Genomic DNA, 25436 nt, shown 5'->3' on the forward strand with positions numbered 1-25436 from the left:
GCGCGAGCAGTCGCGTCGTTCACGTGCGTTGCTCGACAGTCGATGAACTTCATGGTGTCTTCTGAGAAGGGATCCGGGATACTTCGATAGATGTCGAACGCTTTTCGATCGACGGAATGTCTGCAATGATCAGGGGTGGTCTTTTTGTATATGGGACACGTGAGCCTGATCGCTCGTGGTCCACCGAACGTGCGATCGTTGTAGACAGCCAAGGAAAGCGACCAGGGCTTGGCTCTCGAGACGCCAAGTTCCGAAAATCACCAATCAGACTTGTCTGCGAGGGTCACGAAGCTTTATACGATGCCCTGTCTGCAGATATTATCGACGGTATGTGCTACAGTGGCTCGAGGCTGGTGCATGCTCGTACGGGGTCCAGCGTCTTCGCAATGAGCGATCTGTGAACGCCATCACGACAGAGAACTTGTCGTGGGTGACTGGGGAGCAGACCCCAGACAACCAGAGTACCTGGTATGGAATGAATCGTGACGCGTTTCCCGACTGGACCGAACGTTTGGTAGTAAGCTGGATCCCGGCTGGTCGCGGCAACTCGCCTGCCGTAGACGGGTGTCTAGCGCTCTGAACCCAGCGAACTTGCTCGTTGCGTACCACTGGGATCCCGGGGGGAGAGAGCGCGCGCGCGGGCACGCGGTCGATCCTTTGTCTCTCTGCAACCCGACGAGAGCAGCTTATCCTAGAGTGGCTATGAGCGTTTCGTAGCTGCCGTGGTTTCCAGCATTCGAGTTGTGCGGCAAAGAACCCTAGTGGATACGCGTTTCGAAGCGTCCTCAGCGGCTGCATCTTCGCATCTTTCGTGTTCCGTTCAGCGTCTGGATACGTGCTGAAGCGGTTCGAGGACGCACGAACTCGCCTCCGTTCCTAGACGATGCGATATTGGACACAATTGCCGCTGAACCGCAGCCTGGACCACGGGTGTGCGAAGATCATCAGCAACTGCTACAGAAGACTGGGCAGCAGCAGCAGCAGCAGCAGCAGGACACATACCATCAAAAAACCGATCCCCAGTTCCAGAATCAGCAGACCAGAACGTGAATGCGTACTTTACGGGCCTCGTGCTCGTGGTTCATGGGTGAACGCGTGGTGCACCATGCTCCTGGCGATCCACAGCTGCACCAAGCGCCACATGGTAGCTCGTATCGCTGCTTGATGGGATGCTTTCGACAAGATGCTGCCTCTGCTGAAAGGCATGCGCAAACGCCCATGAACCAACTCCCGCTTTCCATTCCATTCATGCACGACACAAAGGCGCGTGCTCAACTCTACAATGCGGACAGAGCGCGGTGCACTTTCCACGGCAACTAGCAGTAACCCGTCGTCGTCGTCGTCGTCGTCGTCGTCCACGTCACCGTCATTCGCCATCTTTCACAAGCTCGATAACATCCCTGCAAAAACTCGTCTATCCGAGCGCCTCGCGCTGCACGCAACCGGCAAGACGGTAACCATGTATCCACATACACACACACACACACGTACACACGTACAGCTAGCTTCCCGGTTGGTCCGTTTCCGCTCCGAGAATCACCAGACCCGGCCGCATCCGTTCCAACGATTGTACCGATACCGCCGAAAACGAGTCCTTATTGCAGCCGCGCACACACAGCAACCGTAAATACGGCAACGTCGGCAACAATACCGCGAGCCCGCGCCACGTCACCGCTGTGAACGCCAAGTTCAACGTTTCCAACAAATGCGGCTGCCCGAGATCCTGTTGTACCTGCGCAAGCCGTGCATATTCCCGTAGACCAGCATCAGAAATACGCATATTCTGGCTGATATTCAGCGCTCGCAGATACGGCAAGTGTTGCGCGATCAGGCGCAGCGCGGCATCGGTGAGCGCACCGCTGCAAACTTCCAAGCTTTCCACATATGGACACGCTTGTACAAGATAGGACATTCCGCGATCCGTAATGTGCGCACCGAACAGGTCCAGGTGCCGCAGGTGCCGCGGTAACCCGATGCGTCGATGCAGGTGCACTGCTACCGTCGCTGAGGACAGCGCTGGAGCCGCCACATCCCTACTGCTGACAGGCTCTGGACTGGCTTCGTTCTCTTCTACCTGGAGCGCATCATCGCTGATGAGTCGAGCGTCCAGTCCCAGCCATTCTAACTGCTCCAGCGTGGATAAACTCTTTGTGATGTTGCTCTGAACGGCTGTGTATGAGAGATCAAGCCGCCGTAACTGACGTAAACGCGCGAGCAGACTGGCTCCGACGGCACTCGTGACGTTGGTATCCGCCAGGTCTAGTTCACGTAATGACTTGAGCGACTGCAGATGCTCCAGACCAGCATCCGTGATCAACCGGCACTGCGATAGATCGAGTCGCTCCAGGCCCTGAAACAAGCGTACGTAATGACTGAGCGAGCGATCCGTGAGACGGCAGCCATGCACACTCAGTGAGCGCAGCGTGTCGCGGCTCGAATAGACGCCGTGTGTCGCGTGCACGAGGCGCTCGACGGCAGCAGGGTTCTGCTGGTACTGCTGGCGGTTGTATTGGTGGTGCGTGCGGCGTCCGCTCGCTAGCCCTGCCAGAGCTGCCAGAAAGCCGTCCGTTACCAGTTGAGCACACTTGCCCAGGTCCAGGTGCACGAGTTGCTTACCAGGGAGCGCGAGCTCTTCTCCGAATCGCGTCGCTGCATCGGACTCAACGGACAGCGTTTCTCCGCATCCGCACAACGACAGTGACTGCAACTGTGGCAGAGCGCCCAGTTCCTGCAGCACTGCCCCGGTGATCCGCGTATACGAGAGGTCGACAACGCGCAGGCTCTGTCGATGCTGACGAAGCAGCGGCCTCAACGAACGATCACCGAGACGGAAACAATGCGCCACCGAGAGTGTCTCCAGGGTACCGCTGCTGCTGCTGTTGCTGCTGCTGCTGTACAGTAGCGCTTCAGTCGTCAGCGGTGCAACGAGGCCCGCAGATGCTTCGGTGGTGGCAACGGATTCAATTGCGGTGTCTTCCGAGTCGCCAGCCTTTGCCTCTGGTGTCGACAGTGCAGCGACCAGCGCACCCAGGCCTTCATCCGTCAGATGGATGCACGAGCTCAGATCCAAGTGTTTCAGCGCGAAGCGTCCAGCAGACGTTCTCTGGCACGGTCCACGAGCGACTCCCGACGCCAGCCCCTGAAATGCCTCGTCGGTGAGCGAGCGGCATCCCGCTAGACTCAAGCGCTCCAGTTTCGAGCACAATCGAAGCAGAGCGCGCACTCCCGGACCCCAGATGCCAAGACAGCCATCCAGAATGCACTCCTTGAGTTGCCTCAGATGGGGTGCCAGGCCTATCAGACCGCGATCCGTGATATGACTGCAGCCACTGAGGTCGAGCGTTTCCAACGTTGCGGCTCCTGCTGCTGCTGGGGCGAGTGCCAACAACCACGTATCCCGTATGCGAGTCCGGTACGGTGCCGCTACTCGAAAGCGATGCCCCAGCGACACAGGGGCAGGTCGAATCTGCAGTCCCGGTCCGATGTTGGGCCAGAGGCCGGAGTCCGCTGCTGTCAGGGTCACCTGCGGCGCCACCCGCTGGGCATAGAATCGCAGCAGAGCGGGTGTTGCAATGCCGCTGGCGACAGCTGCCTCCCAACACAGTGCGAGCAGCGGTTCAGGTAAGGAATCCCAGGCGGCAGCGGCAGCAGGTGCTGCAGCAGCCCGCTGGACACCGTCCAGCAGCGAAGCAGACATACCAGAGGCGTCGACGCCGAGCCGCACAAGAGCCCGAGCCTGTTGCCGCAGGTGTGCTTCCGCTGTCCACGACGATGCCATGAACGTGTTCACTGCGTCGGCGGCATCCATCGACTGGCATTGTGGATACCTGTCCAGGTGCGAATCCGCATGCTGGCCATCAACGGTGTACTGGACGAAGCACTGGGCGCAGAGCGTCTGCAACGACGCAGGCACTGCACCGAAACCGAGGATCGTGACGCTATCACCAATGTCCGGTGGCAACGTCCGTCGAACGAGTTCACGGACTCGTGGATGACTCGATGCGTTCACAGCGAGCAGCGCTTCACAAAATGCCTCGCTCCCGCTGTCAGCAGCACCAGACGCTGGACTCGATACGAGCCGCTGGACGCGCACCCAGGTGCTGTTGCGAGGCAGCGGATCCTGCCAGATACCTGCCTTGGGGCCGTCGTTCGGAGACGCGCTGTTGTCGAGACGCAGCAGAGCGCACTGCGCCTGCTGTTGTCCCGCACGGGCAACGCCGGCGTCCTCACCAGACCCAGTACGCATGGAACGCGGACCGCTCATACACTGGCGCCCTCGACAGCTGTTTCCAGCAACCGCATCCTGCTCTGCGTCGTTTCTCGCGCGCTCTGATAGCGGACTTGCGGCTCCGAGCAGCTGATGCAGCGCTGAGGTCGCTGCATGGAGTGTCCGTTTGGCGAAACCAGAGTTGTGTGCATCCGGCTGGTGCGTCGCTGTGGACAGCAGCGCGTCCATCGCATGACGTCTTGGAAACGCCTCAGAGGCAAGCTCTGCTGGCGGTGAGTTTGCATCGCTGCAGCGCTCAATGGAGGCAGCAGCGTCCACCGAAAGACGGACTGATGCGGAATCCGCTGCGATAAACGCTGCATGATCGATCCTTCCTCGATAGGTGTGAACGTCCACAGCGGGCGTCACTGGTGATGAGAAACCCGCTGACGACGGCGAGCTCGTGCGACGCGGTGTTTCGAATCGCTCATCAGTCGCTTCTGTGCTGCTTGGTCTGCGTTCGGGCACGTGACCAGCGGGAAGCGCGCAGACACTTGACGCTGAGGCACCAACGACGTCGCCATAGCGCTGCAGCAATGGTGATGCCTCCAGCATCCCAGCTGGTACAGACTGTAGCTGGCGCTCATCGGAAGCAGTACACGGGCTGTATGTGGCAAACCTTTCCCCCAGTGAGGTCGGCGACATTCCGGGCTCGCGCTCCAGGGACGACACCAGCGGTACTGCTGCTGCTGGCATGGGGCGCTCACCGTCCCTGCTCAGCGAGGCACTGGGATGCAGGTCCGCGTCGGCAGCAAACATACAAGGCAGCGGGTCTGTTCCGCGCCAGCGATACAGCAGGGTATAGCCGCGACACGCTACCGGAGAGCGCGTCGTTTGCCCAGGTACACAGCGATACGCATGGGCGTTCACCAGAACGATTTCAGGAGAACCAGCAGCACACACCGACTGGATGCGATGACTCGGGTAACGCTCGGGGATGACACCCGAGCGCCGAGTCCAAAAGCCGCCCTCGGAGACGCTGCTCTGCGTTGCTGCATCCGGGCGTGAATGACGCGACCTCGACCCGTCGTTTTGATGGAAGCGTTCGGCATCCATTCCAGCTGAGCTCGCTAGCGACATCCAATATGAGTGCAGGGCCGTCGTAGCGGAACTCGCCAGCCACAGCGACGCTCGAAGCGATGCACGTCGCTGGGGCCTCGAAACACTGCGCTCTGGTGACGCAGCGTCAAGAACGCGTGCACCAGTGGGTGACGCAGTAGTAGCAGCAGCACCAGCAGCAGCAGATGCCTCTCTTTGGAGCAAGTTCCCGTCCTTGGGGCTAGCGCAGATTCCTTGGTTGCCCGTGGAACTGCCACTGAGTACCTGCAGGAGTTCGCTTAACAACGGATGCCGCGCCCCCGCTCGACTGAGCGCCTGCTGGCGTTGGTGCAGAAGCGTGAAGCGTCGCCCAGGTTGCGGCTTGGAAGGCATCTGCATGGCATGGAGAGCCCAGCATTGCAGCTGCTCGTTGCCGTCGTATTCATCATAGCCACGGTCATGATGATGATGATGATGATGATCGTGGTGCTGATGATAGTGGGCACGTGGATTTTGGCCAAAGCTCGGGTACGACGCACAGCGTGGATAGCGAACGGATCGCCTATACGGCAATACACTCGTGCTGGCTGCACGTCCAGTGGCAGAAACACTACTTGCGCTAGCCTCAAGCGATTCGAGGACCTCCTCCAGCGCTTCCACATACCGTTCCATGAGATCGAGGTCGGTGGTAAGCGGGTCCTCGCCCTCATCTGGATACCTGGCAAGCGGTGCTACTCCAGTGGAGCCATCGCATAACGTTCGGGCGCTCTCGCCTGCCTCGATTCCAGTCGAAGGCGACGAACGGTCACCTCGTGGGGATTGTTGACGCCGGACTGTGCCGCCGAGTGACGCTGAGCCAGCGTCTTGACGATACCGTTTGTGATCAGTGAACGAGCTCGCCCGCAAGCGGCACCTGCGTTCGTTATTGATGAAATCCTGGAGCGACAGTGCACTTTCCCGAGCCAAAGTCGATCGATTTGTCCTTTCAGAGCCGCTGGCTGTGAACGATGCGTTTGGCGACTGCAACGAGCCCGACGAGGAGCACGAGGAAAACGCACCAGCCCCAGTTGCATGACGAAAGCCGCCGTTGATAAACAGTCGCCGTCCGTCCAGAGAGGTATCGGTCTGGAGGCTGGACCTTGACCGCTGCATATCTTCATCGCGAGGTGGTAATGGTGGTGGTGGTGGTGGTGGTGACCGCGCCTCCAGGCATGTCGTTCGGCTCGAGCTGCACCCGTGTATGCAGGATATGCTGCGACTGAATTTGTTGGGCACTGCAGCAGCGTTCGTCGGACACTCCTGCAGTGAGCCTTGAATGTTTGTTTTCCGTTCGAGTGCCTGGGTATCGAGTTGCTGGGTTTCCTGGGTCTGTCGCTGGCGGGCAGTATGTGTGCGCAAACTACAACCGCCAGACGCATTGAGGTCTCCGCTTACCAGGTCCGTCGGCAGCGCGGGGCCCGTATGTCGAGCAACGAGCGCTGCCAGCGACTCCAGCAATGCATCAATATCAAAGAGCGTCTCGAAAGGCACCGAGATCGACCCGTCAGCGAACAGATCGTGCTGGAAAGGATCATAGGACAGGCCTTCGAGGCATCCGGTGCGACGCTGTTGCCAACGATGCCAGAGCGCTTCGTCGCTGCTCTGGGATCGCTGTTCAGGAAGGGGCAGCTCATTCGCGACAGGCGCTGCCATGGAGGCCGCAGCACTGGCATCTACGCAAGCTGGTAGCTCAGGAGCATCAGCTGCTGCCACCAAAGGCTGTTTTGGGGTGCTGTCGAGTGCTCTGCAGGGTTTCGGTGCTGGAAGCGTCGACAGCGTCGTCGCGTTTGGTGCATGCTGGCGACCGCCGCGTTTCAGCTCGTGCAGCGAAGCGCCATGCTGTCGTTCGCCAACCAGTACAGGGAACGGTTTGTCGCTGGAATTCGGAATCAGAGAACGAAGGATGTCGTCAACGAGTCGCAGCGAGTCCCTGCCAATATGTAGCGGCAAACTCGCCGACCAAACTGACATGCGCTGCGGCATCTGTTGATCCTTATCCTGGTACTCAGCGCACAAACTCCACAGACACAACCGAATTAACGCCATATCGCGTCGCATACGCAGAATGAATCGCTTCTGCAACCATGAACATAGTGCGCAACAACGATTCGACAGATACTCCGCGTCCTCTGGCTCAGGTCTGGGCGCGCTTGCGCAATGACGCTGGATGCGCGGTGGGCCTTCTGTTGCTGTTGTTGTTGTTGTTGTTGCTGCTGCTGCTGCTGCTGACGCGCGAGTCACGGTGTCCATGACGCTTGCGCCCAGCCGACGGGACGCATACCCGCGTGTCGACGATGTCGTTGACGAGGCGGGCGGTTGTACGCCAACCTCGCACGGCGATGAGGCATCAGCATCCCCGCAAGCCATGTGGATGCAGGGCGCGTACGCTGATGCGCACAAAACGGCTAAGCAGAGCTGCCACACCTCTCGACGCGTCAGCGCTGAGACTCCTGTCGTTGACCACCGCGCATCTAGAGCGGACCAAACGGCCTCGTTCGCCAGAGGATCATGATTCGCATTTGTATCCGAGGGTGTCCAGATCAAGTGTAACAAGAAGGACAAGAGTGCCTCTTCGTGTGTGATGCAGGTATCAAGCGGGTGTAGTTCACAGGAGCGCTTATTCGCAGCGGAGGCGGCTGTGGTAGGCGTCTGCTCCGAGACCGAATAGGACGCCTCCAGTAAGTCCAAAAACTGTACCTGTTTGAAGCCATCATTCAGTTTTCCGCAAGGTGTGTTCGATATTGTCGTCAGTTCCGGCACAACGACGGCGCTCGTACGCTGACGCGCAGCATCGCCGCGCTGGCCCAGCCAGCTGGTGCGTCGCGAGGTGTCGGCACCCTCGGGAAGCTCCCCGGAGACCGTAAAACGCGTCCCTGGTTCCAATACGGCACTCCACGGACCGGACAACGACAACGATGGAGATTCTTCGTAGCTGTCCAGCATTGGACCCTGTAGGTCTATGTGCGGCGCCTGTACATGCACACTTGCCTGCCGCGCAACAGTCGGGTGGTACTCGGCCCAGGAGCGCAGCGAACGCTCTGCGTCAGTGCGCGCCGAGGCATTCCCACGTTCCACAGGAGAAGCGACGTTGTCGGTCCGATCATCCGGACGAAAAATGCTGACTGTGATGCCCATGACACAATGCACCACAACGCTCTCTACGAAGAGCCAAAACAACGTGTTCCAGAGGTACTCGTCTCGCCGCGGAGCTGTTTGTCACGGCATCCAGTAGTAGAGCTGCTGCTGCTGGTGCTGGTGCTGGTGCTGGTGGTGCTGCGAGATTGCCGGCCTCGGAGCTGTGGGCGGAGCGCGCGCGCGCCCCCCCCGGAAGTCCGTTGGCGACGGCGGCGGCTTTGGCTTTGGCTTCGACGCCATGCGGGCGATGCGCAAGCCATGACCGTTTTGTACGCAATTGTCGTGACTAGATATTTTTGTTCTTCGAGGCTGAGCGGCCGCATGAATCGCCTGTCGATTCGTTGCGTGACGCCCGTACGCAGTCATCACGAATCATGGAACATTTTATGGGTCTGCGGTGACGCCCGGAGACCGTTCGCTGTATATCCATACAGCGAGCTGGTCTTCCTGGATTATTGATCGTACCATATGAATGTCTCGCACAAGGTGGCGATGCATCTCGCGGAGCCACGGATTTATTTTTCATGGAAAGTATCCTGCATTTCAGCAACATATCAGCACGACGTACGCAACGATTCCTTCGAGCGTGCGTTCGATACAGAACCAGTAGACGCTTTGGAAACAGACGATATTTCCGAAGGTTGATTGAGGCGTTCAGATCTCGGTAAGGAAAGTGCTTGTGCGCTCGGTTGCTGCTGGTGGCAGCAGACGCTAGCGAGCCGCTCACTTTCGATTTTTCGCGCCATTCGACTTTCGGTTAACGGTTCGTGCACCAATCTCGGACATCTGTCTCTGTTTCACGCACTGCTTACCGAGTTGTTTCAAGGTGCAAACCTGCCCATGATTCGTGGACGGCACCCTCAACGCATCGACGGGAATCGTGTAAAATCGATGACTGCACTTGTTGGATACGCGCTTATCATAGAATCAGGAGTGCTGGCTCTGCGCGCTCCAGCATGTCCAGCGCCATCAGCTACGATGGGAGAACGCGAGTTATCAGCGATCTCCGTTTCCAACTCGAAGAATCATTTCGTGAGCACGCGCTCCTTGACGCGATGCTACCGAAAATCGTCGACGACCGCAGCGCGGTCTCATGGACGCACCCTGAATACAGCGCAGAAAGACTCGCTTCTCTTAGATACTGTGCTGAGAGCGTCGATATGGATGCGGAAGTCGGTATTCCATTCACTGGCATGCCGCCGGACGCCCGAAGATAACGAGCCCCGGAAGAATTGAGCAGATCCGATTACTCTCCATCCAGGCGTTGGATCTCTCCTCCGGATGAAGAGGTACAGCGTTGGCCACGGGGAACCGGCCGTACCTGGAATCGACGATCACCACTGGTCGAAGCACGATTTGCGGAAGACCGGTGTTCGGGATGCGAAGTGCTCGTGCATTGATCCGTGAACGCAAACATGACATTTGATCACCACGAAGACGCCTCTGACTTGACCGACGCAGGGAGCATAGGCAGGCACGAGGAGCGGCTCAACGCCAGTCTCAGCTGCGTAGTTCGTGACCGCTTTTGAATGAGAGAAGCCGACGTTGTCAAAGAGCACGGCTGACGAATGCGTTGCGGAGAAGCCGCAAACGTGCCTCGACCAAGGATGTCGTATCGAATGATCCTGTTCGTTTTTTTTCGGATTCGTCAGCGAGCACACCACTGACCCACTGATTCCGGCTCGAGTCGTCGTCACGCGTTCTTGTCTCCTGTTTACCGACAGAACGCGGGCTTCTCTTTGTGTGCCCCCGTATAACGCTACCGCTTCTCTCTCGAGTCAGACGACTACCCGTGGATCCTGTACCAACTGCTCGCATTCCAGGTCGACCCCGATCGCGTACTGATCAACGCGAGACGGTCTCCCGTGGACGCATGCGTTTCACTTCTTCCGGCCGAGTCTCTGCTTTAACGCTCGCATCAACGGTACGGAAACTTTACATTCTGTGGCGTTTTCGTGGTGACCTGCCTTTGGAATCGTATAAAGTTGAATCGATTGACGACGAGATCTTCATGTAGATGGAGCTGGATATGTTCTCTTTCGGGTGCATGACGTCCAGGATACGGACGACGAGATGGACCATTCGTGTGCCTGCTGACGGTAATCCATCTGACTTGCATCAATAATTCCGTACAGCCTCAGATATTCCAGAATCCACTGCACTGGGCGGAACCTGAATCCCCTTGGGATGCTTTTCGTGCTACCGCTGGCACCCGGAGAACTGCCAACAGCGCCTTCGTAGATACCTCTTTCTTCGACTGACTCCCTACCCGTTTTCTTCCGTCTCGAATAGATCCTGCGACGTGATAAGTGTGTCGTCGGCAATGATGCAACTGTACTTGACGATGCTGGATGTGCTGATACCGTCGTCTGTGCGGGGCAACGCCTCCGACCTTACCGTGCATGCGGAGACGACTGCCCAAGGTAGCGGCGTCTGAATGTGCGCTCCGGGTAGCGAGCGCCGGTGCCTCCGCTCTACGGGAGACACACGGTAGCAGTCGGGTGCTGTCCGTAGCGGTTAAGGGAACTTGCCATGCTGTCGTTTCAGCCAGTGCTGGCTCGTACCTTTACTGCTGCCAACTGGCAGCGCTCTAGTCTCAACTCAGGAGCTGACGCGCACGCGAGGACGTTCCTGAAGAGAAGCACGTACCCAGCGACTGCTTCGTGTACACGCCGAGCACAACCGAGCCCCACGAGCACCGTCCAGTTCCTGATGTGTAAGGGTGATGAAAAGCCAGCGTACTTGCGGTTCCCGATACCCGCGTATGGTTATCTCGGCATTTCGAGCGTACTGGCGATTGCGGCAATAGGTTCTGTGTTCGAGCTCAGCTCCGGGAAGCCGCAGTACGGGGTCGTGTTCACCGCGAGCGTGTTGGCTCTGAGCCTGCCCGGGTTTCTGGCCACCTTCTGGCTCGCTTTGGAAAAGGGACGAGACGAGTCTGACCAATAGCTTTCAAGGGTTTGGGAGTAGGAGGAGCCCCGCCCTGGCATCGCTTGCAGGCTGGAGAGAGAGGCGAGCGCTTCACCAGCACGATCGCGTTCGCGACCGAGCTCGCCTCGCGTCTCTTGGCAACGGTTGCGCTACTTTGGCCTGTTGCCGGCAGCAAACATGTACCCGTGGGAGTTCTGGTGCCAAATGTCGATCGTATACCATGAACAAATGCGTACGTCGACTTGAATAAGAACGGACTCTGGCTTCTGAGTGGAGTGGTTTTCGCCTCATCGGAGGCGAGCTGCACAAGCCTGTCGGAAAGGGAGCGGGAATGCCGAGTTTCGTGCCGCCAGCGCAAGTGCACCGTGCGACACGTCATTAGATGCAGCCATCAGGGCCTTGACTGAAGACCATGGGTCGAAATACCATGATCACATTCGGGATACAAGGGCTCTACCTGAGTCGCTCGGGTGCACGCAACGCGCTTGGCGACGACGACGACACCAGCGCACAAGGCGCGACGTCCTGCCACCAAAGGATCGATACGCAGCGCCGCCTTACAGACGTGCATATCTGAGGAAATACCGCCAATACGAGGGGTCTCTTTACCGAAGATGCATGTCCTGCAGCATGCCTGCACAGGCTGCATTCGTGAAAGGCATGCAGAAAATAGGTTAACGGCCGTCAATAGTATGATTGGAAAGGAAGCGAGTTCGCTGAGCATCCCAGCACGAGATCAATGGGTGCGTAGCAGCGGCCTGCATGAACGCTGTACTGTGCGACAAGCGACGCGATTTGCAGCATCCCAGGTTATCGCTGAGGCCAGTGCCTGGGGTATATGATTCTAGATGCTTTCATCGCGTGGTCTTGTACCATCGGCGTACTCAGGTGATATGGGTGTTTTCCGGGTGTTCAGTGCCGGAGCGCTCCGTGGCTTATCGGCTGAGCGCCCAGCCAGCCGAATTTGGCGACCTACGCGATGGCGCCTGTGCGTATGCCCCGAAAGCTTCGCGTACGGAATTCATTGTCTATGTATGTGTTTGTGCTCGTACGTGTGTGTGTGTGTGTGTGTGCCCCAATGGTGATGTGTGCATTGCGCGAGCGACGAATGACGCCATATCCCGGGGCTTGATCGTCGACCAGCGGACTCAAATAAGATTACGATGCGTTTGTTGGGTCTGGTTGCAAGTCAGCTTAGCGTGCGTTTGCTGGAGCGCATTGTCAAGAACACGAAGCTCATCGATCCACTCCAACCAGCCGATGTTGTTCCAGTAGCGATACTGGAGGCGCCAGCCTCTCCGAACGCCGTCACTGACACTGGCATCCGGATACGCCCAGGCTTGTAGAACCTGTTGTGGGCTCAGCGGCATCGTACGCCAATGGGCGCTAGCTAGTCCTTCAGCTGTTGGTGCTGGTTCTGCGTTCTTTGACGCGTCTTGCGGAGGTTGCACGCCCATTGCCTGCACCCATTCGAGTGGCACGCGATAGCCGTAGCAGGCTCGGCAGAGGCCTTCCCCGAGGTATCGCCTTCGAGTCACTTCCATGGCCAGCTGGCGAACGAATTTCTCTAAAGAGCCCACACAATCCCAAAAGACATGCTCGCTCCAGTGCATCTCGTGAAGAAGCGTTGTCAGGTTCGACCGCACCGGTCCGTCGAAGGACGTCACAAGCTGCTCATTGAGTTCGAGCACGAGACGATCGCCCTCGTGGACTGCCTCCTGCATCCGAGTCAGATTTTCAGCGATACCTTGTAGTGCCTCCTCTATACGCGACGTTTCCCTTTCTTGCACTTTGTCGAAGGCCGTCCCAGACTGACCCGAGACCGTCACAGGAGAAGCTGTGCCCGGGACGTCGAGGACTTCAAAAACCCAGTGGTGCTTGCCCAGGACACGAACGGCCTCGATGCACTGGCAAGCCTCTGCTGCGGTTGCAGCGTGCTCGAGTGCCGCGAGATCAGCCTCATGAAATCGTTGACCGAGAGGCGCAGCAGCTAAAAGAACTCTAACGAGACGGAGCGCCAGACGCAGGGCACGTTTACGCTCAGATCGTTCCCGAGGAGGTCGCATGAAGCCGCGAGCTTTTCAACGGTCGATAACAGCTAGGGTTATGGAACGTCGTGCGTCACGCACGCATCGCCTATTCGTTTCGTTGTAATTTCATTGGTAGCTTCAGGTCGACGACGCTGAAACGCAACCGGGGCACAAGCAGGAAAACGCCGAGCGCCTGTACGAGCAGTTCGAACACCTCGACTGCGCAGTGGAGACGCGTTGCGGTTTCGGGACGCGGTTATGGTGTTGGTGCAGGGACCACTACAGTCGCAGAATCGTTGTTTTGGGGAAACGAGAATTGAGGCTCTGCAAAAGCAGTTTGTATTTTCTATACGTGTCCAAATGAAACATGAAAGATCTGTTTGAGAAAGAGCGTCACTCATGAGAACAGCGAATCGCGCAACCGCTTACAAACGTTCATCGAGCCAAACCCGACCAGCGCAGGAGACGTCTTGCCGAAGCACGGAAGAGGGCGCACGCGATTAGCACGAGTCATTCTCTCTCTGGGAGATGCTGCTGGTGCCAAACCTGAGAACTTTTTTCGAACGACGAAGGGAAACGAAGTGGATTGGAACTTTTTGAAAGAGAGCGTGAGCGAACGCGGATATTCTCGCTGTGAAAGCTCTATAGGATCTTCCGAGGAACTAGAGGGTGATCCAGGTCCGAGGCACGGATGTCCAACGTACTGATCCTGAATCAGGCAAAGATGACGATGCTGAAGTCGCCACTTAGGCAACAGGTACGGTACTGGATCGGCTGCGATGCCCTGGACGTTTCTGCAAACATACCGTTGGCGCGTCTGCTCGTTGCGAAATCGGTATATGAAGTTGCGAGATGTTTGCATTGCGAAGATGTGCAAACCACCCTCTGAATGAGTTTACAACGCACCAAGTAACTTCAGGCAGGCAGGCAGGCAGGCGTTGGAAATATCTGCGCCTGGCGTCACGCGTGCGAAAAGAACACTGCTCCATGGCGCGCTCGATAAACATGGAAGCGGAGCAGCGTATGCCAGGCTGGGATTCGTCGAGCCATATTGCCCCGTCAGAGGAGCTGAGATCGATTCCACCGTTGCCAACAGCATCCGGTTCATCTAGGGCAGGATACTTGTATGCAACGCTGCTGCAGCGAAAGAGGGCGAGATCCTCTCACCTGCATGCGATGCCTCACCTCCGTGCGAGTGCTGTCTTCGCTTGCCGACAAGAGTCACAACTCCGTTGTTTCGCCTGCACACAATGCGGATCACCCAGTGACAAGTTGCGCATGTTTGCAAGTACGTGTCAGGGCAGCGGCGTGCTTCTCTGAAACCTGGTGCACCAACGCTCGCTGCGGTATTCGCGAGCAGCAACCTGCACTAGCGTTCGCTACTCCTTTCCGTTTCTTCCGCGAATCACAGAGCATTGCAGCATTATTCGGTGAGAATCTATTCTTTGTACATAAAACGGGCGCCAACAAACCTTCCCAGCGGTCACATATCGATCTGTTGTCCATGGATCAATGACACTCATGCCCTGTAACGTTACGTCTTGCCTCTAGTGCACCGCCTGCCCACCTAGTTACCTCGCTACCTACGTTCTTACCTACATATTTACTTACCAACATACCTATTTACCTACTTACCTACCTTCTTACGTATCTACTCACCTATCTACTTCCGTTTGTACCTGCCGATCTAGCTGCCAGGCCGCCACGTGGATACGTTGTCCAATGGCGGCAGCGATCGACGGCCGATCGTCCACAAATCGACGGTGGCATTCGTCTGGGGCGCGCGGCCTCACAGCGCGGCGCCTACTGCCTCGTCAACGGCGTTACATTTCTAACGGTTTACGCTCACGCTACCAGAGCCACGGATAATGCTAGGTGCAATTCTTCTAATTGCGGCTTTTTGGGTGTTGCTGCGTTCGCTGCGCTCTGTGTGGACAGGTTTCTCAGGTTCGAGTGCAGCGACAAAGAAGAAACTAAAAGCCGCGAAGAGGAATCGCTTTGAGGACTTTCTCCTCGACGATAAGGTGCGTGCTGGATCGAGTGGCTTATCGAATGGCGTTTCCGCTGCCCCAGTTACCGCATCCGACGCTGCAGCTAGCATTATTCAAGAGGCGTTTGAGAACGCTACCACAGGCGGCTTACCTGTGCTTGTTCTCTACGGAACGGAATACGGCTTTTCCCGTCAGGTGGCGAAGCACGTGGCAACCGAGCTATCGCAACGTCTCCAGGGTCGCGTCTCGCCGCGAGTGCTAAACATGCTCCACCACGATGTGGTTGATTTTCGGCGTGAACCGATACTGTTGGTGGTCTGCTCCACCACCGGTGACGGGGTCGTTCCGAGTGACGCTCGTGCGTTCGCAGACCGCCTGGAAGCACGCTCGCTCCCGGTGTCAGCGGATACGCGCTATGGTGTGCTTGCTTTAGGCGACCGCGCCTATCCTCACTTTTGCCGCGCCGGAAAGCTCCTCTCCGAGTGGTTCCAAACGCTGTGTCCGGGACCAGGTGCAGCGCTCGCCGAAAGGATGGATGTGGATCAGGAAGACTGGACAGCCATCAATGCGTGGATTCACGCAGTGGTTTCGGCACTGGAGAAGGAACTGTCGAAGCGCTCCCTGCCTGTCCCGGAATCCGACTATCTTCGAGCCAGTATTATGCAAGGAGGAGCCCTGCTTGCCGAATTAGCAAACGATATGAGTCGGCGATATTCGAAAGAGGCACCGTTTCTCGCCCGGATGGTGGTGAAACGCCTGCTCACGCGCCTGGTGGAGCCCGGTGACAAAGAAACCTATCACATTGAACTAGACATTACTGGGTCAGATCTGAACTATCTTCCAGGGGATGCGCTCGGTGTGATTCCACGGAACGCTCCCGATATCGTTCGAGAGACGCTGGCGGCGTTGCGTATGCAGGGCTCCGAGCCCCTGGACGACCAAACTTCGGTGCGTCAGTGGCTCGAGGAGCGCGCTGATCTCAAACATGTACGCGGTTCAGCGCTGATTGCTCTGCTTCGGAAATCTCTCGACAAGAGTACCGCTGCGGACGAGTGCGAGCTTGCGGATACGCTCCTTCACGACGACCAAACGATGCAAGCGTTTCTCTACGGACGCGAGCTCGCAGATGTGTTGCTTGCGTTCCCATCGGCGCGTTTGGCGCCGTGTGAACTCACCCAAGTCGTCCGCTCGCTGCAACCTCGCTTCTATTCCATTGCGTCCTCCCCGACAGCACACGATCCGCAGAAAATCGCGCTCACTGTGGCCGTCGTACGGTATGCATGTCATGGGCGCAACCACAAAGGAGTCGCAACGTGCTACCTCGCAGATCAGGTCCAGCCCGGAGATCTAGTGCCTGTGTTCCTTTCGCGCAACCCGAACTTCCGCCTGGTCTCTGATCCCCAGCGCCCCGTCGTGATGATCGGACCTGGTACCGGTGTGGCGCCTTTCCGCGCATTCACTGCCGAACGCAGAGGTTGCACGGGGCGAACGCTGTTGTTCTTCGGCAGTCGCCATCGTGATCGCGATTTCCTCTACGGAGACGAGTTCGAAGCGTTGGCTCAGACCGGTCAAATCGAGCTGTACACCGCGTTTTCGCGAGACCAGTCCGAAAAAATATACGTACAACACCGCTTGGTGGAACGGGCTCGTGATCTGTTCGACTTGATTTGGCGGCACGGCGCCTATATTTATGTGTGTGGAGATGCCGCACAGATGGCGCGTGATGTCGACCACGCCATACGTAAGATATTGGCCACCGAAGGATCACTCAGCACTGATCAGGTCGACGCATTCATGCAAAAACTGGAACGCGAGCAACGCTACCAGCGGGACGTCTGGGTGGAGTAAGCCAAGAAACCGTGGTGAAGGCAAAGCGCGTCCGAGTCGGACCGGCGTCTCGACGCCAGTGCGTTCCCGGAAGGAGTTCGCTGCACGGTGTTGGATTCCAATTCCCAGGAATACGAGTACGTTAGTAGATTATTTAGAGGGCATCGCAAGTGCAGCGAGGCTGCGAGAACCGCGCTTCCAGTGACAGGTGCAAGTACTAGACCCCGACGACGGACATGCTCCCCGTCACCGTGTTGTTCTATAAAGATGATCTGGTCTAGGTGTTGCTGTTGCTGTTGCAAGCTGATAACGAGAAGCGTGTGCTCGCACATGGATCAGATTTCTGGCACATTGCATCGCTCCATGCAGTGCGTATCGACGCGAGCACAGGCGGGTCACGCGAGTGCCCAGCTACGGGTGCCAAGCAGCGGATGACGACGTGCATGTCGCTGTGCTTGCTGTGCGCATCTCTCTCGCCGCGACCATATTTGTGGCGGCTCTTTCCGAAGCACGACCATACTTGCGAACTTGCACACGCAAACGCTAACGAGGTTCCTGGGTCCAGCATCTGTTGTGCATTCGCGACCGATACGCGAACAGCTTTTCGGTGACACACGGCAAGCACATGCCGCTCTGAATTTTGCCCGCAACCCGGTTTTGCCTTCCACAGGATACCCGTCATCAGAAACGAGAACAGAGTGGTACAATAGCCGCGCGAACTGGTGTAGAGGGAAACAACCACAGGCCTCGAGCAAAACACAAACTTATTCGTAACCGCGTATCTGCCATATGCCACATGATTCATGAAAACGGCTACGGGACGTCTCTTCATGCCGCAACCTCGAGTCGGCGATCTTCTCGACACTGGACGCACGCTCTGAGACATGATTCTGGAGTCGGACGCTCTTGAGCAGCGACCTTGCCACAGTGATGCCACGTCGTCCAGGCAACACTAGCCCTTGCATACACACGGATGCAGCCGCCTGCATCACCACCATCGATACAGGTCTGCACCAATAGCAGCAATATTCCACTTGGTGACGTTGAAGGCGCCCTGCCCGAAACCTCCAGGAAGGTCCTGGCCGCGCTCGCATCGCGCAGACACACCTAGCTGCTCACGATTCTAGTTCAGCAAGGACTAGTCGCTCGGTGTGCGCCACGTTCGCTTGCTCCCATAAAACATCTATTAGCTGCGAATACGACCTTTCTAGTTCGAATCTTTTTTGCCCCGCAACTGTAGGCTAGTCGAAGACTTGCGATCCGTAATATCCTGATCACGAGACTTGTTCTTGGAATCGCCAGCGTTCGGCCCAGAGCGCTTGCCCTGACCCGTCTTCCCGTCCTTGACCTTGCTCCCTTTCTCAGGTAGATTCTTTTCATTCATTCGCTGCTGCATTTTTTCCATGGCCTGTTTTTGGACGCGCTCGAGAAACTTAAGGATTACGTTTTCACCTTTGGAGTCTTTCGGTGGTGGCAAGAAACGCTGGTGCGGCCTTCCCAGTGCCCAGTTCTTCAAGTTCTCATAGGTCGTCGCACCACATATCCATCCTTTGGTCCTCTTATTGTAGAAAAAGGGAACTCCTCCACAGGACCCATTCTTGTCGAGCTTCTGCAGGAGCCGCAGGTTATCGTCCGAGTACCAAACCTCGAAGCGACGGATCGGAACCCCCAGTTCCTTCTGCAGTCGCTCCATCAACGGCTCCATATCCACACAGTGATCGCATTCGATCCCATAAAACTCAAGGAGGTGCGATCGGGAAGCCAGTTCTTTACTCGGCATCGTGAACGCTTCCACGGACGCTGCGTGGTTCAGGAAGCGTCTTGCCCGAATGATGGAGAAGGGAGCGTGCTCTGTCGATTGTGCGTACCGCCGCCACTGCCGCCGCCGCCGCCGTCGCCGTGGATGTTTCAGCAAAGGCCGCTGTCACTCCGCGATGGCATTTTTGTACAGATTTATACAGAAGCAATCCGGGGTACGGGTAAGCGCACGTTCTGATGCGTGCATTCGTGTTCGGGTCGCTGTGCCGCGGAATCAAACTTTGGAACTATACCAGAGCGTGATGCAGTTGGCGTGTCGAAAGATAGGGTGTGCTAGCTCGAAAGCTTAAGTATTTTGGAGATGGAGAACTTGCTCCGCCGGGCCAAGCTCTGGAACGTGCCTGAGGGTGACGAGTGGCGCCTCGAAACGTGTCCAACGTGCAACGGCAAGGGTTTGATTATTTGTCCGTGCTGCCACGGGCGGGGCAAGTGTCTCTCGCTTGTGTTGTTTGTGAATATGGATACGCCGTGTTTGCTGTGCTTCGGAAACCCAGAGGTGACGTGTGGCAACTGTGAAGGCAACGGTAAGTTCGTCGTGACTCCTGACGGCCGGTACTGGTGCAAGCCGCCCAAGTATCGACGGAAACCGCCTCCGGGTGTGTCGAGCTGGAACTTGTTCGCGAATATCCGGTTTCCGACGCAGGAACTGCCGCCCGAAGTCGCTAACGCCATCCGAGGTTTGAAGTTCGACGTTTTCGGTCAGGTGATCAAGCGCACCAGTGAATAGTGGGGTAATTGTACAGGTGCGCGCTTCTCGTTTCTCGCTGGTATTCTAGAAGAGCATTTTATACCGTAGTGTTGAGAAAATTCGATCAGAAAGGCTGCATGATTTCGCTGATCGTTTGCGAAAAACGGCATTATTTATGCAAGTCAGATGGATTACCGTCAGCAGGCACACGAATGGTCCATCTCGTCGTCCGTATCCTGAACGTCATGCACCCGAAAGAGAACATATCCAGCTCCATCTACATGAAGATCTCGTCGTCAATCGATTCAACTTTATACGAGTCCAAAGGCAGGTCACCACGAAAACGCCACAGAATGTAAAGTTTCCGTACCGTTGATGCGAGCGTTAAAGCAGAGACTCGGCCGGAAGAAGTGAAACGCATGCGTCCACGGGAGACCGTCTCGCGTTGATCAGTACGCGATCGGGGTCGACCTGGAATGCGAGCAGTTGGTACAGGATCCACGGGTAGTCGTCTGACTCGAGAGAGAAGCGGTAGCGTTATACGGGGGCACACAAAGAGAAGCCCGCGTTCTGTCGGTAAACAGGAGACAAGAACGCGTGACGACGACTCGAGCCGGAATCAGTGGGTCAGTGGTGTGCTCGCTGACGAATCCGAAAAAAAACGAACAGGATCATTCGATACGACATCCTTGGTCGAGGCACGTTTGCGGCTTGTCCGCAACGCATTCGTCAGCCGTGCTCTTTGACAACGTCGGCTTCTCTCATTCAAAAGCGGTCACGAACTACGCAGCTGAGACTGGCGTTGAGCCGCTCCTCGTGCCTGCCTATGCTCCCTGCGTCGGTCAAGTCAGAGGCGTCTTCGTGGTGATCAAATGTCATGTTTGCGTTCACGGATCAATGCACGAGCACTTCGCATCCCGAACACCGGTATTCCGCAAATCGTGCTTCGACCAGTGGTGATCGTCGATTCCAGGTACGGCCGGTTCCCCGTGGCCAACGCTGTACCTCTTCATCCGGAGGAGAGATCCAACGCCTGGATGGAGAGTAATCGGATCTGCTCAATTCTTCCGGGGCTCGTTATCTTCGGGCGTCCGGCGGCATGCCAGTGTATGGAATACCGACTTCCACATCCATATCGACGCTCTCAGCACAGTATCTAAGAGAAGCGAGTCTTTCTGCGCTGTATTCAGGGTGCGTCCATGAGACCGCGCTGCGGTCGTCGACGATTTTCGGTAGCATCGCGTCAAGGAGCGCGTGCTCACGAAATGATTCTTCGAGTTGGAAACGGAGATCGCTGATAACTCGCGTTCTCCCATCGTAGCTGATGGCGCTGGACATGCTGGAGCGCGCAGAGCCAGCACTCCTGATTCTATGATAAGCGCGTATCCAACAAGTGCAGTCATCGATTTTACACGATTCCCGTCGATGCGTTGAGGGTGCCGTCCACGAATCATGGGCAGGTTTCCACCTTGAAACAACTCGGTAAGCAGTGCGTGAAACAGAGACAGATGTCCGAGATTGGTGCACGAACCGTTAACCGAAAGTCGAATGGCGCGAAAAATCGAAAGTGAGCGGCTCGCTAGCGTCTGCTGCCACCAGCAGCAACCGAGCGCACAAGCACTTTCCTTACCGAGATCTGAACGCCTCAATCAACCTTCGGAAATATCGTCTGTTTCCAAAGCGTCTACTGGTTCTGTATCGAACGCACGCTCGAAGGAATCGTTGCGTACGTCGTGCAGATATGTTGCTGAAATGCAGGATACTTTCCATGAAAGACTCAGAGGCCAGAAGCGAGCGCATTGGAATCCCGGCTGGAGCATACCACTAGAATATCGTACGGTTCAGCAATGTAGATAGGCTATGGCGCCGTATACAACATCTCGGAACGCTTTTTCGTCGTCATTAGCGTATGACCATGGCACTCCAGTTTTCCATGTCACTGGGTATCTCAGGCGCAAGTCTTATCAGCCTCTCGAGAAACACGGACGCAGTCCGGAACCCGATTGACCGATACACTTGGCCGGCTATGGAGCAGACGCTTTCCGTTGCCTTATCAGGCCAAATTACAGTGTACAACTCTGTCATGCCGCCTGGTTCGATTGCTCGAGTACGGCGTCGGATTACCGCTTCTCGGAGCGCTGGCTAAGAACATGCAGTGTTCGTACATTGAAGCAATTGCCCTGACGACATTCCAGGGTCGCTGGGAAGGCGATGCATTTTAGAATGGTCGCACAATATGCAGCTTGACAAGGTTCCGCGTCAATGTTGCGGTCGGCGTTCGAATGCGTTATGCGGTGTCCTGCTCCTCGAGTCATGCACGCTTCTTTCTATCCATGCCCTGGACGCTTCTCCAAACCACAGCTAGCGCTATGCGGTCAAGCGCCTCAAAGCGTCCGATCGTATTCATCTGGTTTGGCGCTACTAGGGTCCACAGAAACGCAAGCATTCAGATGAACTGAGAAAAAAGCAGCGCCTGGCAGCACAAGCTGCACGCTCATGGACGCTGCATTCACGCAGTGACCACGTAACCAGCGAGAGACGGATATGCACATACAGACGCGGGACCGTCCAGAATTTCGGGTACATGTACGCAAACATGCACCGACCGCTTCGTATCGAAAACACCCAAGGACTAGAGCCTTCCGTCGTTTATCAAACCGGGGTGTGATGACCCACGACCGAAACGCACGCTTTCTGCTCGCCGTAAAACGCGCGTGGAACAACTCCATAGCTGTCGAGTGTCCAGCTACATACCTGGAGCCCAGATAGCAACTCGTGAAGCCGTCAATACGAACTCCAATCGGGGTTCAAAATCTGCGAACATGACCATTAGATTTCGATGCCCGTTCATCGGTGCTCACTGCTGACCTCGATTCCCGCCTAGTCGCTGTCCCACTGTTCCAGATTCTCCTCCTGATTTCTCCACAGCGACCGAAGCTCCATGCGATCCGGGGCGGCTGGCGTGTACCAAGGTCTGCATAGCTTCTGTGGAACGCTTCCGCTAGACATGCATCGTTTGTATGCTCTCCTGTGTGCCTCGGGAGTCGAAGCTGTTGAGGGTAAACTCGACTATGAAAGGCACCATGATTCTGCGGTTGCGAAGCAGCGCATACTCGATACGTTCATTGTCGAGTAATCGGCTCCGATCGAGTTACTTGCGGGGCGGCATGCCGATACTTTTTCGATGAATCAGCACCGCCGCGCTTTTCAAAGTAGCGACCTGTACCATGATGCACTGCACTGCCCATAGCGGACAAACTTTCGGCCATGGCTTCCGGAATGACCATCATCCTCTCCGACACAGGAGCCAGGACTGCTGAATCCAAGCACGACGCTCAACCAATCCACCCGAGTACGCTACCGGGGTACCGTGCTTCGCATTCGCCCCCCTGTAAACTGTCTAACTTTCGAAGAAAATGCTCGACAGCCAGCCGAAAACGCTATCGAGCACGTATATGTAACTAACAGACAAGACTAAGAAGATGACAGATATCACAAGAATCCGCAGTGTTCGTTTCGGCGAGGGCCACTCGATCATCCGGAACTCGTCGGCAAGGTCCAACAGGAACACTATCCACGCCGGCAGACCCGACGTCTCCCGCAACTTCACTCGCCGCATGAAAGCCACTTCTCGCTCGATTCGTGCGTCCCACTGCTCATTAGGAGTTTGTTTTGGCACTTGATCGACGACCTTGTCAACGTGGTTCGAGATCCAGGGAAACAGCGCTTCACCTTCACCCGGGTTTGCAACGGCTGCGCTCGTCGACGCCCGCGTCTCCCGGGCAGTTTCAGCGTGCTCGTTCGTTCTTCGGGCGCCGTTTGTGTTTTCAGTACGCTTCCCAGACTCGATAAGCCGTTCGTCGTCACGTTCTCCTTCGTTCTGAGCGCACCGAAGGCGCGCCGAACGAGGTCTCACCCGAACGGCAGCAGCAGCAGCACGTTGCCGTCGTCCAAACGGTGCACAGCAGGTTGCTGCTCCTCCCAGCGCGAAACGTCCACGAGTGTAACGAAGTGTCTGTAGAGCAAAAGCGCTCGTTCTCGAAGCCGCAATCCTTTGATCCATTTCTGGTGCAACAATCAAACGGCTACGAGCCGAACAAGTCCACCGGTGTTAACGGAGTGCAGAGGCCTGTGCTCCCGGACGCAGATCGCATCTGCACTAGTTCACGTGCGACGTGCAGGATGCTCACTGGGCATCGCATACATTATTGTGATATTCGCATCAGAATAACATCGCCTGCTGCTGGGATGAGGTGCTTGGCGGGGTTCGCTTATGCGCAGCGGTGACGCCTGCACTGCAATATAGCTGCCTTCGTGGCTTCAGAGTTTCATGGGTGTGTCGTGTCTGCAAATGACGCTGCATACCGCGCTCGGGTTCATGGGGCCCGGGCACAGCCTCGCAGCGTAGTGTTGCGTTGGATGCGGGCTCAGCGTTCGCCAGTCATGTGCTTCGTATCGCTTCCAAAGAATGCTGCTGGAGCGATTCCACGAAACGGCTCGCTGTCGAGTAGCGACATGGTCCTGGGTGTCGTTGGACATCAGTCGGATAACATCTGGTACCGTCGGTGATGGAACGGTGGAGCGGAATCCCGAATTAGCGTAGTCGGACGCGATGCTCCGGAACGGTGTGTTGTCCCGGATACGAGATGGCTTTCTTTCTTTATGGACAGTGGAAGTCTACAGCAGCGTTGTCTTTAGAGCGTGGATAATGTTGTCGCTGAAAGCAAATCGAGGTACCGTGCAACGATCGCAGCGAAGCGACTCGGGTACCCGCTGGACGAGCATCGCAAGACTGCAGGCGTCGCACGCCGCGCTGGAGACGCTCGTGTTCGAACTTGTGCGGTGCGAGCGGCAAAGACGCCTTTTGAGATGTTATCCAGTTTTGACTGGTCCACGTAGAGGGTCATGTAACGAACAATGCCAGGATTTCTGTGGAAGACATTCTCGGAGCGTTGCGCTGAGCCCGGCGTAGCCGCCTTCACCATCACTAATAGGAATGTCGCTCCCAAACGGAATCAGTTTATAGTGTTATGGACACGATGTAGACACCTCGGAATAAGTTATATTTTTGGACTTCACTGCTCCGAACGGAATCAGTGTGTTGTATCATGGATACCATCTAGACACCTCGGAATAAGTTATATTTTTGGACTTCACTGCTCCGAACGGAATCAGTGTGTTGTATCATGGATACCATCTAGACACCTCGGAATAAGTTATATTTTTGGACTTCACTGCTCCGAACGGAATCAGTATGTTGTATCATGGATACCATCTAGACACCTCGGAATAAGTTATATTTTTGGACTTCACTGCTCCGAACGGAATCAGTGTGTTGTTTCATGGATACCATGTAGAAACCTCTAAATACGTAATACTTCTCGACTTCACTGCTCCAAATGCGCATCCCAAGGCGTACTATCTATCCGTGTTCCTCCCGGTATCCTCGTATTTTTTCGCTCGCCTTGGTAAGGCGTCAACCCTGAGGTCTGGTTTACGTTGCGTAGTGTTTGGACTTGCTGGAAAGGGTTCAATCAACCGCAGCCGCTAAGCTCGACACCAGACGTATGCCCACTTACCACGTGTTGCGGGACGGCGTCTACTTGGCCCCAGTTCACAAGGCTGGCGTACTAGCCGACCTCGTCGATGACCGTTGGCGCCGCGACGCGCTC

General features: G+C 56.5%; 7 protein-coding genes and 2 non-coding genes across 9 annotated transcripts, besides 2 other annotated features; 4 read left to right on the forward strand and 5 right to left on the reverse strand.

Annotated features, from left to right (window-relative positions):
* The first annotated feature begins 42 nt into the window (after window positions 1–42).
* CYME_CMR434T lies at window positions 43–2272 on the forward strand. The gene has a single exon (XR_002461638.1). It is a non-coding gene; the product is annotated as a hypothetical transcript (transcript).
* On the reverse strand, window positions 1502–8479 carry CYME_CMR435C (hypothetical protein, conserved; the record flags this gene model as incomplete). Its single annotated transcript, XM_005538591.1, has 1 exon — window positions 1502–8479. The coding sequence occupies one exon, from the start codon at window positions 8477–8479 to the stop codon at window positions 1502–1504; it is 6978 nt and encodes a 2325-aa protein (XP_005538648.1).
* Window positions 8480–8725: 246 nt separating this feature from the next.
* Window positions 8726–10436: a sequence feature (possible transcribed region).
* Window positions 8862–10263, reverse strand: CYME_CMR436T. The gene has a single exon (XR_002461639.1). It is a non-coding gene; the product is annotated as a hypothetical transcript (transcript).
* Window positions 10437–11011: 575 nt separating the features above from the next.
* On the forward strand, window positions 11012–11428 carry CYME_CMR438C (hypothetical protein; the record flags this gene model as incomplete). Its single annotated transcript, XM_005538592.1, has 1 exon — window positions 11012–11428. The coding sequence occupies one exon, from the start codon at window positions 11012–11014 to the stop codon at window positions 11426–11428; it is 417 nt and encodes a 138-aa protein (XP_005538649.1).
* A 1130-nt stretch (window positions 11429–12558) lies between these two features.
* On the reverse strand, window positions 12559–13476 carry CYME_CMR439C (hypothetical protein; the record flags this gene model as incomplete). Its single annotated transcript, XM_005538593.1, has 1 exon — window positions 12559–13476. One exon carries the CDS (start codon window positions 13474–13476, stop codon window positions 12559–12561), a length of 918 nt encoding a protein of 305 aa, XP_005538650.1.
* Window positions 13477–15308: 1832 nt separating this feature from the next.
* Window positions 15309–17279, forward strand: CYME_CMR440C (sulfite reductase flavoprotein alpha-component; the record flags this gene model as incomplete). Its single annotated transcript, XM_005538594.1, has 1 exon — window positions 15309–17279. The coding sequence occupies one exon, from the start codon at window positions 15309–15311 to the stop codon at window positions 17277–17279; it is 1971 nt and encodes a 656-aa protein (XP_005538651.1).
* Window positions 17280–18465: 1186 nt separating this feature from the next.
* Window positions 18466–19038, reverse strand: CYME_CMR441C (hypothetical protein, conserved; the record flags this gene model as incomplete). Its single annotated transcript, XM_005538595.1, has 1 exon — window positions 18466–19038. The coding sequence occupies one exon, from the start codon at window positions 19036–19038 to the stop codon at window positions 18466–18468; it is 573 nt and encodes a 190-aa protein (XP_005538652.1).
* Window positions 19039–19377: 339 nt separating this feature from the next.
* CYME_CMR442C (hypothetical protein) lies at window positions 19378–19803 on the forward strand (the record flags this gene model as incomplete). The annotated part of the gene is made up of 1 exon (XM_005538596.1): window positions 19378–19803. The coding sequence occupies one exon, from the start codon at window positions 19378–19380 to the stop codon at window positions 19801–19803; it is 426 nt and encodes a 141-aa protein (XP_005538653.1).
* Window positions 19804–23155: 3352 nt separating this feature from the next.
* Window positions 23156–25136: a sequence feature (possible transcribed region).
* Window positions 23165–23827, reverse strand: CYME_CMR443C (hypothetical protein; the record flags this gene model as incomplete). Its single annotated transcript, XM_005538597.1, has 1 exon — window positions 23165–23827. The coding sequence occupies one exon, from the start codon at window positions 23825–23827 to the stop codon at window positions 23165–23167; it is 663 nt and encodes a 220-aa protein (XP_005538654.1).
* Window positions 25137–25436: the final 300 nt, after the last annotated feature.

The sequence above is a fragment of the Cyanidioschyzon merolae genome, chromosome 18 (assembly GCF_000091205.1).
Source record: "Cyanidioschyzon merolae strain 10D DNA, chromosome 18, complete genome".
In the NCBI taxonomy this organism is placed as follows: Eukaryota; Rhodophyta; class Bangiophyceae; order Cyanidiales; family Cyanidiaceae; genus Cyanidioschyzon; species Cyanidioschyzon merolae.